Source organism: Solea solea, chromosome 13 (assembly GCF_958295425.1).
Source record: "Solea solea chromosome 13, fSolSol10.1, whole genome shotgun sequence".
Taxonomy (NCBI): domain Eukaryota; kingdom Metazoa; phylum Chordata; class Actinopteri; order Pleuronectiformes; family Soleidae; genus Solea; species Solea solea.
Window position 1 is genome coordinate 10,553,746 of NC_081146.1, and position 14,001 is coordinate 10,567,746.

The following is a 14,001-nucleotide window of genomic DNA, read 5'->3' on the forward strand; positions in this document are numbered from 1 at the left end:
TATTACTGTACATTTATATACACTACACTGAATGAAATCCCCTAATTATAAAGGTTTGCGTGAAATGAGATGAAATAAATTATTATTTCAAGGTCCATTGTGTATAGATGTAATTATATTTTTTAGGCTAAATTGAAGATAAAATACTTTTATGAATTGTTATTTTTCATTACCCTAGAATGAGCCATTTATAGTTGCATCTCTAACGAGGCTGTTATATTGTTTTTACAATAGTCTACAATAGACACACACTACATTGATGCCAAATGATGGCTATATAGATTATCTACCACATTTGCAAGGGAAGTGTGAGATGAAGGATATTCAGGTGCAACATGCAACTTCACCAATACATGTTGCTAAATTTTACACACTGTGCCTTTAAGAAAAACATGTTTGGCCCAAAGTATACAGTTAGTTATTACTATTTGTATTTTTAAGACCCTTTTCCATTCACCAGTTCTTAATTGTAGGATTTATTAGCTCACTTTTCTAAACTTAATGAGTAAAAACAATTTGAGTTGCCTCTGGTTTTAAAAAAAAAAACTTCCCTCGGCTTCGAAAGAAGTTACTTTACATTCAGGCACTTGGCAGTGATTGACGGTCGTGGCCGTTGCTAAGCAACGGAATGCGGACACGCCTCCGAGACTGTACAGCTCTTGCGAGTCCTCTTATTAAACAGGCGTGAAGTAAAAGTACTGCGAAGAAAAGAGGTGATCAAAAAATGTTATAGCTTTTCCACGACTGAGTTTCCCTTGAGAAAGTGACGAAGTGAAGCAGGTGATGGTCGAGGTGGAGCAAACATGTCCGACGACGACGACGAGAGTGTTTGCAGTGTAGTTGAGGACGTGAGGGTGAAGTTTGTGGAGGAGACAGTTTGTTCTCTGCTGCGACTCAGCCGTCAAACATGGGACAAAAGTGCCGCTGACGAGGAGTTTCAGACTCTTCTGAAAGACTTTTTTGAGAAGGAGTTTGTTATTTTCTTCACAGCGATAAAAGGTTGTCTGGTTGCCTTAAAGCAGGTATGACTGTGTAATGTTATTCATAATTAGCATTAGCATATGTGTGCTGCTGGCCAATTATGTGATTTTAGCATTGCACACCAACGTCTTACGGAATTACTGTTTTAAAGGTTCTGTGAGTCACATTTAGAAAGCTTTATTGGCAGAAATTAGTTATACCATCGATTAGAATGTTTGTGTAAGTGCACAATTGCCTAAAATTTTAAAAGGTTTGTTCTTTTTTAGCCTTATATGAAGGCAGATATATGTACTTGGGCCTTCCTTATAGAGGTGGCCATCTTGCGCTGCCATCTTACTACAGTAGCCTGAATGGACAAACCAGAGTGTGCGTTTCACTTTCTAAGCGTAAATGTTCAACACAAATGAATTAAGTCCTTTCTGGTATGATGTGAATGAAGGAGTCCTCGCTGTTACACTTGTCACCAGATGTCTTTTATTTTTACTTGACTTTTAACAAGTGTTGTTTTCTTTCTTACTTAAGAAGGAGCAAAAATCTAGTCAAACAGTATTGTGTTGTATTTACATTTCAATACTAAACGTGCACTAGAACGCGATTAGAATGTGTCAATAGTTTGTACAGAATCAGGTGTTTATCACAGATGACGGATTATCGTATGTGATTTCCATATTCCCGTTGCATCCTCCGCATTGAAACCACTTGAAGCTCAGCTTCAACTATTTTTTTCCCACTGCGGTGAGATGGTGATTGGAAAAATGTCACTTCCCAGGAAGCTGGGCTTCCATGAAAGTGGATAGGGGGTTGGGTGGTTGTGGTGCTGGGCTTTTGCATGATGATGGGAGGAACAGTTTTTGATTGGCAGCATTTGAGAAACATACACAACAGTGGAGCCTTTTCTGCATCAGTCCTGTGTGGATTTTGCGAGGGTCGTCTGTTGACAAATAGCTGGTCGTTGTGTCTTATTTGCTCAGTGATATATTCCTTTTTTTTTTTCATTTTTACCTATATACAATTTAAATAAAAACACCATTATACCATTTCAGTTTTACATAATTATCACATTTCCTTGTTCCAGTTGTTCGTTTGCAGAATTTATGTAAGAACTGTGCCTGATATGAGCTTCCCCATTTCAAAGACCAGCAACCCCAACTGCATTGTGATAATAATCAATGTTAAATAATTTATGAAGCATTTTATTACCATAATATGTGTAGGCCATATCATCCAGCATTAGCAAGGTGGCCTTTTATTTGTTTAGAATTGCCATTATTTGTTTCTTGTAACATTTTGTTTCATTGTCAAATGCAGGTCCCACCTGTTGCTCAAGACAAGAAAATCTATTTACTAAAGAAGAGGTTTGAGCCTGTGAGCTCTGAAAACTACAGGGAACTTGTGCTTTCTGGCCTCTTGTCTCCCTCGCCACTTCTGCAGCTGGCAGGCACAGTGGAGCAGGTGACTGTTATACCCCCTCATCATCACACACCTGCTGCATCTGCCGCAAGTTATTTTTGTTTGTAGCTTGCCTTTGTGAGTTCTGGATGAATTCATTTTGTGTCTCTTTTTGCATAGGTATGCGCCCCACTGCTGTCAAACAACAAAAACCACCAGATGTGGCCAAATCTGACATCTGAAGACATAATTCGACACGTTGAGAACATGTGCAGCAAAACGTCAGTCTTACGAGGACAGGTTTTAGGGGAAAGCGTCCTCCCTCTCCCAACTGCAACAGACTGGATAGAAAATTTACACAACTCCGTTGAAATGTAGGAATATACATTAAACAGCCACTTCTGTAGGTGCTAAGTGTACATAATAAAGTGTCCAGTGTGGTGTTGTGCTACTTAAACCCATCGTCTTGCTCGATGTTCACCATCTTAAACCAGTTTTGTCATGCTCCTCTGACCTCTGGCATCAACGAGGCATTTTGCCCCCAGAGACATTAAAGATGGTTGTGTATGAAATCCCAGTAGGTCGACAGTTTCTGAAATACCACCAACAACCATACTATATTCAAAGTCACTCTAATTACCTGTCTTCTTGAACTTCAACAGGTGTAAATGCATTTGGTTGCTGCCATGAGATTGGCTGATTACAGATATGTGCAGTAACAAGCAGTTTGACTTAATTAAGTGGCCAGTGAATTTAAATATGAACAATTCCTAGCATCATCATCATCATTTACACACTTTTCACAGGTATAATAACTATGACCGGGTGTTGGCCCACACCATAGAGACCCAGGTCATCAACTGGGCCAGTCTAATCCAGAAGATTTTAAAGGAGAATTCATCAGATCTACTCATGACAGGCAGTAATCCCGGGCCCACCGTAGAGCTGAAGTTTTGGGCATCCAGGATGAGCAATGTACAGAACATTTATCACCAGGTATTCTCTTTTACTCCTGATATCTCCTAAAAATATAGTTTAATTTATTTTCCTCTTCTGACATCCACTGTGTGTCCAAGTGTTTGCAACTTTCACTTGCTTTTACTTGTAGCTTCAGAGTCCAATTGTTCAAAAGATGGCAAAGATGTTGGAGATGATGGATAGCAGCTATCATCCAACAATCAAGACTCTAGTTGGAAATGTATTTGAGGGTAAGAATAGTTGCTCTTTCCCAAAGTTGAAAGAGTGTTTGCAAACTTTTTAACATTGATTATGTTGTAATTATTTATATACTGTCTGAATACTGTATATATTTTGTCTGAATCAAAAAGCACTACAAGAAGCAGAGGACATTAACCTCCATCTGCAGCCACTGCATGCTCATGTGTCGCAGCTGAAGAAGAAAGGATTTTCTCACTGGGAAACTCTCCTCCCTGCACTGTTTCACATACTCTTCCTTATCTGGACCAACTGTAAATCTTATCAAAGACCAGCACGCATTGTCGTGTTACTACAGGAACTGTGCAATATGCTCATTGAAGAGGTAAGAATCCTGATTCAAAACTTCTGTGACGTATTACATCGATATTACAAGTACATGTGAAGTTAGCTTTCAAATTAGCCTTTTTTTATTTTGCTTCTCTGAGACTCGGTTATTATTCTGAATACGGTTAATGGTTGTGAGTTTGAACAAACTCAACGATACACATTTTTTTCAACCTTCAGGCATCCACCTACCTATCTGATGATCTGCTGCTCAGAGAGGACCCAGTGGAAAGTCTGCAAATGGTAAAGAGAGTAATCCAAGTTTTCAGATGTTTCAGAGGCTGTTACCAGACCCAGAGGGAGCGGTTGGTCAACCATGTGACACATGCACCCTGGGATTTCCCATCTGCCATGATTTTTGCACGTTTCAACCAGTTCCATAATCGTATGCTACAGCTGGAGGTGAGGCGAGGTTTTTTCGTATTCAGGTGTCACAGTGAAGTTGTTTGGGTTTGTTTTTCAATGCAATGTTATCTTCACAGGGCTTATTTGAAATAATGCTGGAATTTCAGAGGATGGAAAAGCTGGAATTTGGTGGACTCCAAGGGAAACTCTACAGTGAGCGTGTTGCTCAGATGTATAAAGAGTTTACTAATCACTGCCAAATGATGAAGCACAGTGAAAACAGCCCATTTGACTTAAACTCTCAGGTAAAAATATTTATAAATCACTTAATTGGCATTTCAAATGTTAACTATGAGTTAGTACTCACTGTAGATTATTCTAATTCAGTTGTTTATGATATATTAATTTAAAGTGCATGGTAAACTCTTGTCTTCTTAAATATGTCACCAGGATTTTGAAAATGAATATAAGGATTTCAAAGAGTGGATTGTGGACTTTGAACGCCACCTTGCCAGCCTTCTATGCTTGGCTTTTAAGGATTGTTCAGGACTGGAGTCAGCTTCCAAAGTAAGCAGGATTGGATGACAGTATGATACTGATTAGTGCTAGTAAAACAGTGGGACAACTTTTGTTTTTATTTTATTGTCTTTAAGCTGCTAACTATTGTTGGACCCTTCCTGGAGAGAAGACAAATTAGACTGATATTCAGCCCCAGCCTCCATTTGCTGCAGCAGTATTTCAGAGATGAGTTGGAGAAATGTAAATTCCTGTTTAAATCCCAGATCTATCAGGTACTACAGGTCACACTTTGATATTTTGTCTATCCAAGGCACATGAATAGAAAAATAATTTATTTGACTTTTTTGGATTACAGCTGGAAAGAGGTCTGCTTAAGAACACGGCTCACACATCTGGGGCTTTGAAGTGGGCAAAAATGATCAGACAACGCATTGAAATACCATGGAAGAAACTAAGAATACTTTTTGACATGTTAGTAAAAACACTTATTTCCAGTGGATTATTCAATCATCAGCAACGCTTGTTAGCCAGAAGGGTTATTGGCAGATTGATTCAGTTAACTGACAGTTAACTGTCTCCAGGCTTGCAAGCGTGGAGATGGCGAAGGACCACAAAATGTACATGGAAATGCTGAGTCTCCTGGAGCAATATGAGCATGATGTTTACACTGACTGGTGTAATGGTTTAGAGCAGTCTTGCTTGATCAACCTGAACCAGCCCCTAATCTCCAGAAATGCCACATCTGGCCTGATCTCAGTCAACTTCAATCCAAAGGTAATCAATCAATGTCTCTGCAAACACAAATGCAAGTCACTGCTTAATATGGTCAGCTGTCCCATGCCTAAATATGTATTTATATATGTATATATATATATATATATATATATATGTATATATATATGTATGTATATGTGTGTATATGTATATATATGTATGTATGTGTATATATGTATATGTATGTGTGTATATATATATATATGTCATTGTTTACACTAAACATTTATTTTCATTGAGACATTTCCACATTTCCACTGTATTTATCCATTTACTTCACTCCTCAGCTCGCTGAAGTCTTAAAAGATGTAAAATACATTCAGAGTCTCAGTAAGGGTCAGATCCCTGCAGCTGCAATGACTGTTTTTGAAAAGCGTGACATGTTCACAAAGGTAAGAAACAATCAAGTTACCTGCAGCCTAATTTACTCTAATGTATACTTATCTGAGTTAAGCCATAACCAATATGTGTTTCTTATTCCTCACATAGTATGTGAGCAGTCTCCAGCTGTTAGTACAATGGTACAACAAGCTCAAGATGACAGTGCTGGCAGTAGAACTTCCTCTAATCCGAGCTGAGCTGGACTCTATAGACCTGCAGTTGATGAGAGCAGAGACTGACTTCACATGGCAGGATCTGGACTGCGGGAGCTTCATCAGCACTACAAAAGACCTGGTCCAAGACCTTGCAGGTCGAGTCTGTAAAGCCAAGGATAACTGTGAAGCCATTCAGTCTCTCATGAAAGAATGGCGCAAACAAGCCATGTTTTGTAGAAAAGACAACAAGAGGGGTTCACTTATACAGCTGGAAGACAGAGGAGACCGTGTCAATAAGAAGTACAACGCAATAATGAAGGACGGAGCTGCAGTCCATAAGCTGGTGCAGGTGCATATGGCTACATTTATAATAATATTCACTCTTGTGCATTATAGATTTTTTTATACAAAACTTGGTGCCAAAACCAGTTATAATTGTTTTTCATAATAAAAAAGAAGTAGAAAAAAAGGTGTTTTGACACTGTGAGAAACTCAGCAGAGGTTTGCCTTCTCTGGGTGCTTTCTCTAGTTTGTAGAGAAAACACTCAACACAGGTATGATAAAATAAGTGAAAATCAAATTTGTATTGAGGTTCAGCAAGATGTTCTAAGGGAGTCTGTCTTCAGGTGAAGGTACAGTGTATCATTCATTTATATTTTTTTAACATTTCTGAGCTCTTATGCTTGAAAAATAAATTCATAATAATGCTTCACCTGAAGGCAGAGTGCCTTAAGGTTTATCCATGGTTGAGCTGCAGTGTTATTTGCCTGATGAAGACTTGCACTGAGACATTGCAGCAGTTGATGCAAGTTGTACCCTATGCAGGACTGCAAAGTTGCCTTTTGTTTTTTTGATGTGCAGTGTTAGCGTCTAGCAGGACCTCAGGAATTTTGTTTGTGTGTATTTTTTCCTGCCTCACTAAAGACCGACTGTCTGTTCTTTATGGGTTTTTTTCTGATTCTGATCTGCTAATTGAATATCACCTACTTATTCTGAAAATTATTCAAATTATTAACAGTTTTGTGCAAACCTTCTCTCCAATATCCTACAACATCTTCAGGAGAATATGGTCCTTTTTCATGCTGACCCAGCTTCAGAGATGTGGCAGTCATACCTGGAATACGTGGACGAGATGGTGGTGGAGGGGCTTTACAGCTACATCAGCAGCTCTCTTCAGTTTTTTGTAGACAACATGGAGTCTTGGTCAAACCAGGCTCCTCTCTTTGAGGCTCAGTTGATGCTGAATGGCTCTCGAGTGGTTTTTCATCCCTCACTGGAGCGAGATGCAGGGGACGGCCTCTATGAACTGATAGAAGGACTGGTCAGAGACATATACAAGACATCAGTGAATGTGAAAAGAGTGGCTGATCACCTGTGCATGGAGAGTTACCAGGTACTTGAAACATGCAAAACAAATAACAACAAATACATTTTGTGTTAATCAGTCTGTACATTGTCTAAAGTGCAAGTGTTTTGTATTGACTAAAAAACTCCTACTGTGATGGATAAAACTTTCTGAAATCTTTACATTGTATTCCTGTAGTAATAGTAGACACTCCAGGTGTTATATTTTATGTAATCTTACTCTTACAGGATGTAATGGATGACATGCTAGATTTGTTGCACCTGAGACAAGAAATAATGGAGCGTGTGGAAAATGTTCTGAGGAAAGCAGTAATTTACCAGGGAAAGTTTGACTGCTACACCCATCTGTGGAAAGATGACAGTGCTGAGTTTCTCAGCTTGTTTCTCCTGTATGGACGTCCACTTACAGATGAAGAGACAGAGGCTCACAGAGCAGATGTGCTCCCTGAGAGCCCTCCCACAATCGATAACTTCAAAAAACAGGTAAAACAGAAGGCTTTCATGAAATCATGCATCACATTTTTCTATACATGCTGGCTGCCCTAATTGTTTCCCCCACTGCGGTCTTATTTTTACAGATCGATTACTTTGAGGATCTCTACATTGAGATTTCCAAGCTTGAGGATTTCAGAGTCTTTGATGGATGGTTTCGGGTGGACATCAAGTTCTTTAAAGTCAGCCTCCTTAACTCTGTTATGAAGTGGAGTTGGCTTTTCAAAGAGCACCTTCTCACATATGTCACACAGAGGTAAAATTCAGTTCTGCATGGCTATTAAATACAGGCTTCATTGTAATATTAGCAGTTGTCCTCACTGCGTGTTCTTTCCCACTCAGTCTCGATGAGCTGCAAATGTTCATTCGAGACACTGTTGAAGGGTTAAATCATCCTGTATCTAAAGGAAACCATTGTGGTCTGGTGGAAGTTATGAGTCACTTGCTGGCTGTCAGAGACAGACAAACAGCCACAGACAAGATGTTTGAGCCTCTTAAAGACACAATAGTACTCCTAGAACGATACGGTGTGGCCATACCGGAACAGGTCTACTCCCAGATGGAGGTAAGAAAAATAATTCATTGTTGGTACTCTTTACTTAAAGGTTTAAGTGCATAACATTTAAACATAAACACATGTCTGTTATATTCAAACATTGTCAAATGAGTTCACACAATACTGATTAAGCTGATCGTCTCCACATGACTCTCTCTGTGTTTTTCAGAATTGTAGTTTTTTTTATTTTTGTGTTTGTTGTGACATTCCCATTCTGCACACAGATTAATGCTTTTTATGTCATGACTAAGTAGGTGAGTTGGAAGAAACATGTTTGAGTAAATCAAAACAGGTTCATACATCAGAACTGGTAACACAAAGAAGTGCCCATGAAAAGTTTCAGAAATTCTACAGCTAAAAATGTACCTGGATATTCTGTAGGACTTCACAGCCATATTTTAATCACTTTGGCTTTTGATGAATGTGCAATATTGAAAATCTGTACTCCATAGCAATTGAACGCTGGCTGAACGACTGCCTGACTGTGTGCCACAACTGCTGCTGTTTCTACCACCAGCTACACTTACAATACTGTATACAACACATAACTTACCTCACTCTCTCTCTGTCTCTCTCTCTCTCTCTCTCTATGTGAGTGTGTGTGTGAGTGACTGAGAGAGAGTGTTGGTTAGGGAGGGTCATAGAGACCGCAGACTGTTTTGGTAATTACTCAGAAATCCACAGAGGGCAAAAGAGGTTCCACACTGGAGCTTTAACTCTTTTACTAACAACAGATACATAATTTGGAGGCTAATAATCTTAATGCTGTGTATTTATTTTTGTGGCCATGCAAACCAATTTTGTCCATAGGAGCTCCCTGAGAAATGGTGTGCTGCTAAGAAACTAACCATTAAAGTGAGGCATGAGGTGGCTCCCATGCAGAATGCGGAAGTGATGGTTTTACGGAGACGATGCATGGCATTTGAGGTGACCTGTCACTTTTTGCTCTTATTTGCAGGGAAATTACATGTGCACATGTTTGAACTGAATGTACTTTTTTATGTTTTAGGTTAAACAAACTGAATTCAGGGAGATGTTCAGAGCAACAGCACCCTTTGGTTACATTGCAGTGTATCCCTACACCAGTTTGGAGAAAGTAGGAATTTAGCAATTGCTTGAATATAGCATAAAAACAACAACAGAATGTTCTGTATGGATAACAGTTTTCATGTGTTGTTTCCAAGTCTGAAAAAGCAATTCGAGACATGGAGAAAGAAGTAGCAGAGCTCCAGAAGGCCACAAATCTATTTGATGTTATTATTCCTGACTATAGAGACATTAAGCTCTGCAGGAGAGAAATCACCATCCTCAAAGAGCTGTGGGACATTGTCATATTTGTGCAGGTAAGTAGCTTAATTTGAAGTGAATCCAGCTGAATAACTGACTAAATTTAATTTAAAGAACTAAATTTGCAACTTTATCTTTACAGAACAGTGTGAAAAACTGGACAATGACCAAATGGAGGGAGATAAACGTGGAACAGATGGATGCCGAATTGAGGGGGTTTGCCAAGGTGAGGTCACCAACAGTGCTACATCACATCACACATCTCTCCTGCTGTCTTACTGTCAAGTACCGTTTGTCACCGTTTGTCCCCTCATAAATCATTATGTTTACCTGCCTTCTGTTTGTGTAGGACATACGGAAGCTTGACAAGGAGGCTCGTGTATGGGATGTGTATTCTGGGCTAGACCTTTACGTAAAGAACCTGTTGACATCACTGCGTGCCGTGAGTTATCTACAGAACCTGGCAATACGAGAGCGCCACTGGATGCAGCTAACTGGAACAACACAGGTGCATTCAGTACTCACAGTGGAGGTCTTGCTCTAGAACACTTGTTTTCCTACGGGACAGAACTTACTTTGCATTTGACTATAATTCTTTTTAAACAGATGAACATCACTGTTACTGACACTACCACCTTGGAAGACCTCTTGGCGCTGCAGCTCCATTTGTTCGAAGATGAAGTTCGCAATATAGTGGATAAGGCAGTCAAAGAAGTGGCCATTGAGAAGGTTCTTCATTACTTATAAATGGTCAAACACATTGGTATTAATGGCTTATTTTTAACAAACTAAATGCATGATCTAAAAAGCTTAAATGTGGCTTAGGTTAAGGTTACAAAATGTGGGTGTTGGATAGTAAAATGAAACTAAGAAAGCCACCTGAATTGTGTTTGGCTTCACTTTGGGTTGGGTTTATAGTCTATAGGACTTCCAGATCCAGACAGACAAACTGTTGGTGGCTTATCAACCGGACATAGTGGTTGTTGATAAGCAGCAGAAGAGGGCAGTAATGATAGATGTTGCAATCCCAAGCGACAGAAACATCAAGAAGTAGGAACACAGGAAGCTTGAGAAATACCAAGGGAGCTAGAGAAGATGTGGGGAGTAAAGGTAACTGAGGTCCCAGTGATGACAGGAACACTAGGAGCTGTAACCTCTAAGTGGCTCAAACAGATTCCAGGAACAACCTCTCTGTCAACATTTAAATTCTGCACAAATATTAAATTAAATACAGTTCACTTAAAATACTGCAGATGAATATCAGATGACATACAGTTTTCATCTGAATTGATATCATTGTACTTTCCATTATTTACATTTCAGGTTGTAACAGAAATCAGTAAAACGTGGGGATCAATGGAGCTTTCATATGAAGATCATTACCATACCTCCGTGCCTCTTCTTAAATGTGATGAGGAGCTTATTGAAACGCTTGAGGATCATCAGGTAAATATCCAAGTCACTGAACATGACTGTCTGTGAGAGGCACTGATAGTGAATAGAGATGAGAGTTCAGAAGGAGAGGCCCCATTGACTGTCAAACAGCACAGCTGTGGGGAGAGAGGTCCCTATTGAGTCCCCTAGATTTATTGCTGCTGTAGGACACAGGCCATTGTTGCACTGTGGCAGTCTTTGTACTTGTACAGCAGATGTATCGGACCAAAGGGGTTATAGCCAGCAATTAGAAGTCATGACACTTTAGTGTGTCTGTCTTTGTATAAAAAGACTGTTACATCCCACACTTTTTTATTGCATGACATGCTAATGAGGTTGAATGTGGGTGGAAATTAAACTGACAGATGTTATGATGTCTGGAAATCAAGAAATATCTCCAATCAGGTGTTAGTTTTGTTTGAGTTTTGCTTCAGACCAAAACCTTAAGAAAATATGTGTTAATGTTTCTATGTTCTCATCCTCAAGGTTCAGCTTCAGAGTGTCTTTCAGAGCAAGCATGTAAATCACTTCCTGATCCAGGTGTTGGAACTACAAAAGCAGCTAACTGTGGCTGACTCTGTGCTAATGGTTTGGATGGGGGTCCAAAGGACATGGACTTACCTGGAAAGCATCTTTAAAGGCTGTGATGACATCTGCCAACAGCTGCCCACAGATGCACACAGGTTCCAAGTCATTGACAGAGAATTCAAGGTCTGCACTAACACATACCAGTCAAGCAGGATTGTAAATTCTCTCATGCTCAAAATATTGAACATTGAGAACTGTTTTCATTTAGGAACTAATGTTGGATAGTGCCAAAACCAAGAATGTTATTGAGGCCACCAACAAACCTCATCTATTTGAGAAGTTGGAAGATCTACAAAAAAGGTCAATGCTTAGTTTGATATCTGACTTTTAACGACACTGTTTTCAGTTCAAAGGTTTTATAACTGCTCTTCTGGTATCTTCTTTCTCACAGGCTGTCATTGTGTGAAAAAGCTCTTGCTGAATACTTGGAGACAAAGAGGCTAGCCTTTCCACGATTCTACTTTATTTCATCTGCAGACCTGTTTGACATCCTCTCTAAAGGAAGTCGTCCCAAAGAGGTGCACTGATGGGGAATATGTTTTCAGTATAATATTATTTTTAAAGGAGCTGTATTTAAGGAGCAGCCCCTGTGAGCTTCATGTGGAGGAAATGTATTCTGTTAAGTCATAAAATTGCCATGATAAGTCATCAGAGATGAAGGAAACGTGTTAAATTGAATTACTAGTTTTACTGATAACAACAGTACAGACTGTTTATTCACAAGGCAATTTACAGCCTACAAATTCAGTTTATGTTCATGTTGTGGAAAAGGGATATAAATGAAGCTCCTTATAGTTCTGTCTGTGTGGGATTGGTTCCTCAAACTCTGGCAATATCAAGTCTCTAGGGAAGAAGGGAGGTGGGAAACAATGCTCTCCAATATTTTTCATTTGGATTGCAGAACCCAATTTAATCTCTAGTTGCATATCTAATCTGTAGCCCATTTTATATGTTGTATCTCTATTGTTATTACATTTGCCATGAAACGTGTAATGACTGATTTTTTTTTCGCAGGCAGTTGTCCACCTCTCAAAGTTGTTTGACAACATGTCAGATCTGGAGTTTGCAGAGAGTGAACATTTGGACAACCCTAAAAATGCCGTGGGAATGTACAGCAGAGAGAGGGAATATGTCCAATTCCAGACTGAATGTCGCTGTTATGGACCAGTAAGACTCTACACATACATTCATAGTTTTCAGATAACTTTAATTATCTATCACCTCAATAAACTGATGAATTTATGGTTGGAATACTCTTTATTAGGTGGAAGCATGGCTTACATGTCTTGAAGAGTCTATGAAGGACAATGTTAGGTGTCACCTCTCTGAAGCGGTGTCTGTGTATGAGGACAAGCCCAGAGAACAGTGGATTCTTGACTTCCCTGCTCAAGTGGCTCTCACTGGATCCCAGATCTGGTGGAGCAACGATATGGAGCTTGTATTTAAAAGGCTGGAGGAAGGCTATGATTCTGCACTAAAGGACTACAACAAGAAACAGGTTTGCATTGCATGTGTTACACATTCATGCACACACAGCCCAGCCTCTTACCCTAACATTAACGATAAAATCAATTCAAATCAAGTCATAACCTTGATTTTAGCATTCAAACGAGATGGTTTCGAACCAAAATTGGTCTTCAAAACAATAGGAATACAATTGTTCATGCCCAAACACATACACATATCCTGTACACATACGAGACGAGACCTTTATGTAGCCTTGTGGTGGTATTATCATTCTTGACAGTTCATCAGCACTTTTTAGGTTAACATGTCCTTGGCTGCTGTTTGAATAATCTCTCTCACCCTTCAACCCGGTGCACTGTACTGATTGGATCTGCTGTTATACAGGCCCAGTGACAAATGCAAGACAGCTACTGATGTTTTAGTCCCAGTCCTTGATTATTTTACACCACTGTGTCTGTCACATTTTCTGCAAGGTCCATGTTTATATTGCATCTGTCTGTTATTTGTTAACATATGTGTTGTGTTATTTCCAATTGAGTCATCATATTACATATGTATAGTTCCTGCATCAGTTTTTCTTTAATGTTTCAGGTTTCTCAGCTCAACTCATTGATTAGCTTGCTACTGGGAGAGCTGAGCTGGAGCAACAGACAGAAGATCATGACGATATGCACGATTGATGTCCATGCTAGAGATGTTGTCACCAACCTCATTAGGCTCAAGGTT

The 14,001-nt window shown here is 39.4% G+C and overlaps 1 protein-coding gene across 1 annotated transcript in view; it reads left to right on the plus strand.

Annotated features, from left to right (window-relative positions):
- The first annotated feature begins 674 nt into the window (after window positions 1-674).
- si:dkey-233k19.3 (dynein axonemal heavy chain 11) overlaps window positions 675-14,001 on the plus strand; it is a 48,364-nt gene continuing 35,037 nt past the window's right edge. The window contains exons 1-31 of the mRNA XM_058648362.1: window positions 675-1,022; window positions 2,290-2,433; window positions 2,551-2,744; window positions 3,177-3,366; window positions 3,479-3,578; window positions 3,699-3,910; window positions 4,093-4,314; window positions 4,395-4,562; window positions 4,708-4,824; window positions 4,911-5,048; window positions 5,132-5,247; window positions 5,358-5,550; window positions 5,838-5,942; window positions 6,040-6,435; window positions 7,147-7,479; window positions 7,680-7,934; window positions 8,030-8,199; window positions 8,286-8,508; window positions 9,310-9,426; window positions 9,509-9,595; window positions 9,684-9,842; window positions 9,929-10,012; window positions 10,136-10,294; window positions 10,393-10,515; window positions 11,110-11,232; window positions 11,707-11,931; window positions 12,017-12,108; window positions 12,200-12,326; window positions 12,823-12,975; window positions 13,073-13,306; window positions 13,867-13,998. Coding sequence (XP_058504345.1) covers window positions 804-1,022; window positions 2,290-2,433; window positions 2,551-2,744; window positions 3,177-3,366; window positions 3,479-3,578; window positions 3,699-3,910; window positions 4,093-4,314; window positions 4,395-4,562; window positions 4,708-4,824; window positions 4,911-5,048; window positions 5,132-5,247; window positions 5,358-5,550; window positions 5,838-5,942; window positions 6,040-6,435; window positions 7,147-7,479; window positions 7,680-7,934; window positions 8,030-8,199; window positions 8,286-8,508; window positions 9,310-9,426; window positions 9,509-9,595; window positions 9,684-9,842; window positions 9,929-10,012; window positions 10,136-10,294; window positions 10,393-10,515; window positions 11,110-11,232; window positions 11,707-11,931; window positions 12,017-12,108; window positions 12,200-12,326; window positions 12,823-12,975; window positions 13,073-13,306; window positions 13,867-13,998 — 5,310 coding nt within the window. The 5' untranslated portion in view covers window positions 675-803. The remainder of the gene's footprint in view (window positions 1,023-2,289; window positions 2,434-2,550; window positions 2,745-3,176; window positions 3,367-3,478; window positions 3,579-3,698; window positions 3,911-4,092; window positions 4,315-4,394; window positions 4,563-4,707; window positions 4,825-4,910; window positions 5,049-5,131; window positions 5,248-5,357; window positions 5,551-5,837; window positions 5,943-6,039; window positions 6,436-7,146; window positions 7,480-7,679; window positions 7,935-8,029; window positions 8,200-8,285; window positions 8,509-9,309; window positions 9,427-9,508; window positions 9,596-9,683; window positions 9,843-9,928; window positions 10,013-10,135; window positions 10,295-10,392; window positions 10,516-11,109; window positions 11,233-11,706; window positions 11,932-12,016; window positions 12,109-12,199; window positions 12,327-12,822; window positions 12,976-13,072; window positions 13,307-13,866; window positions 13,999-14,001) is intronic.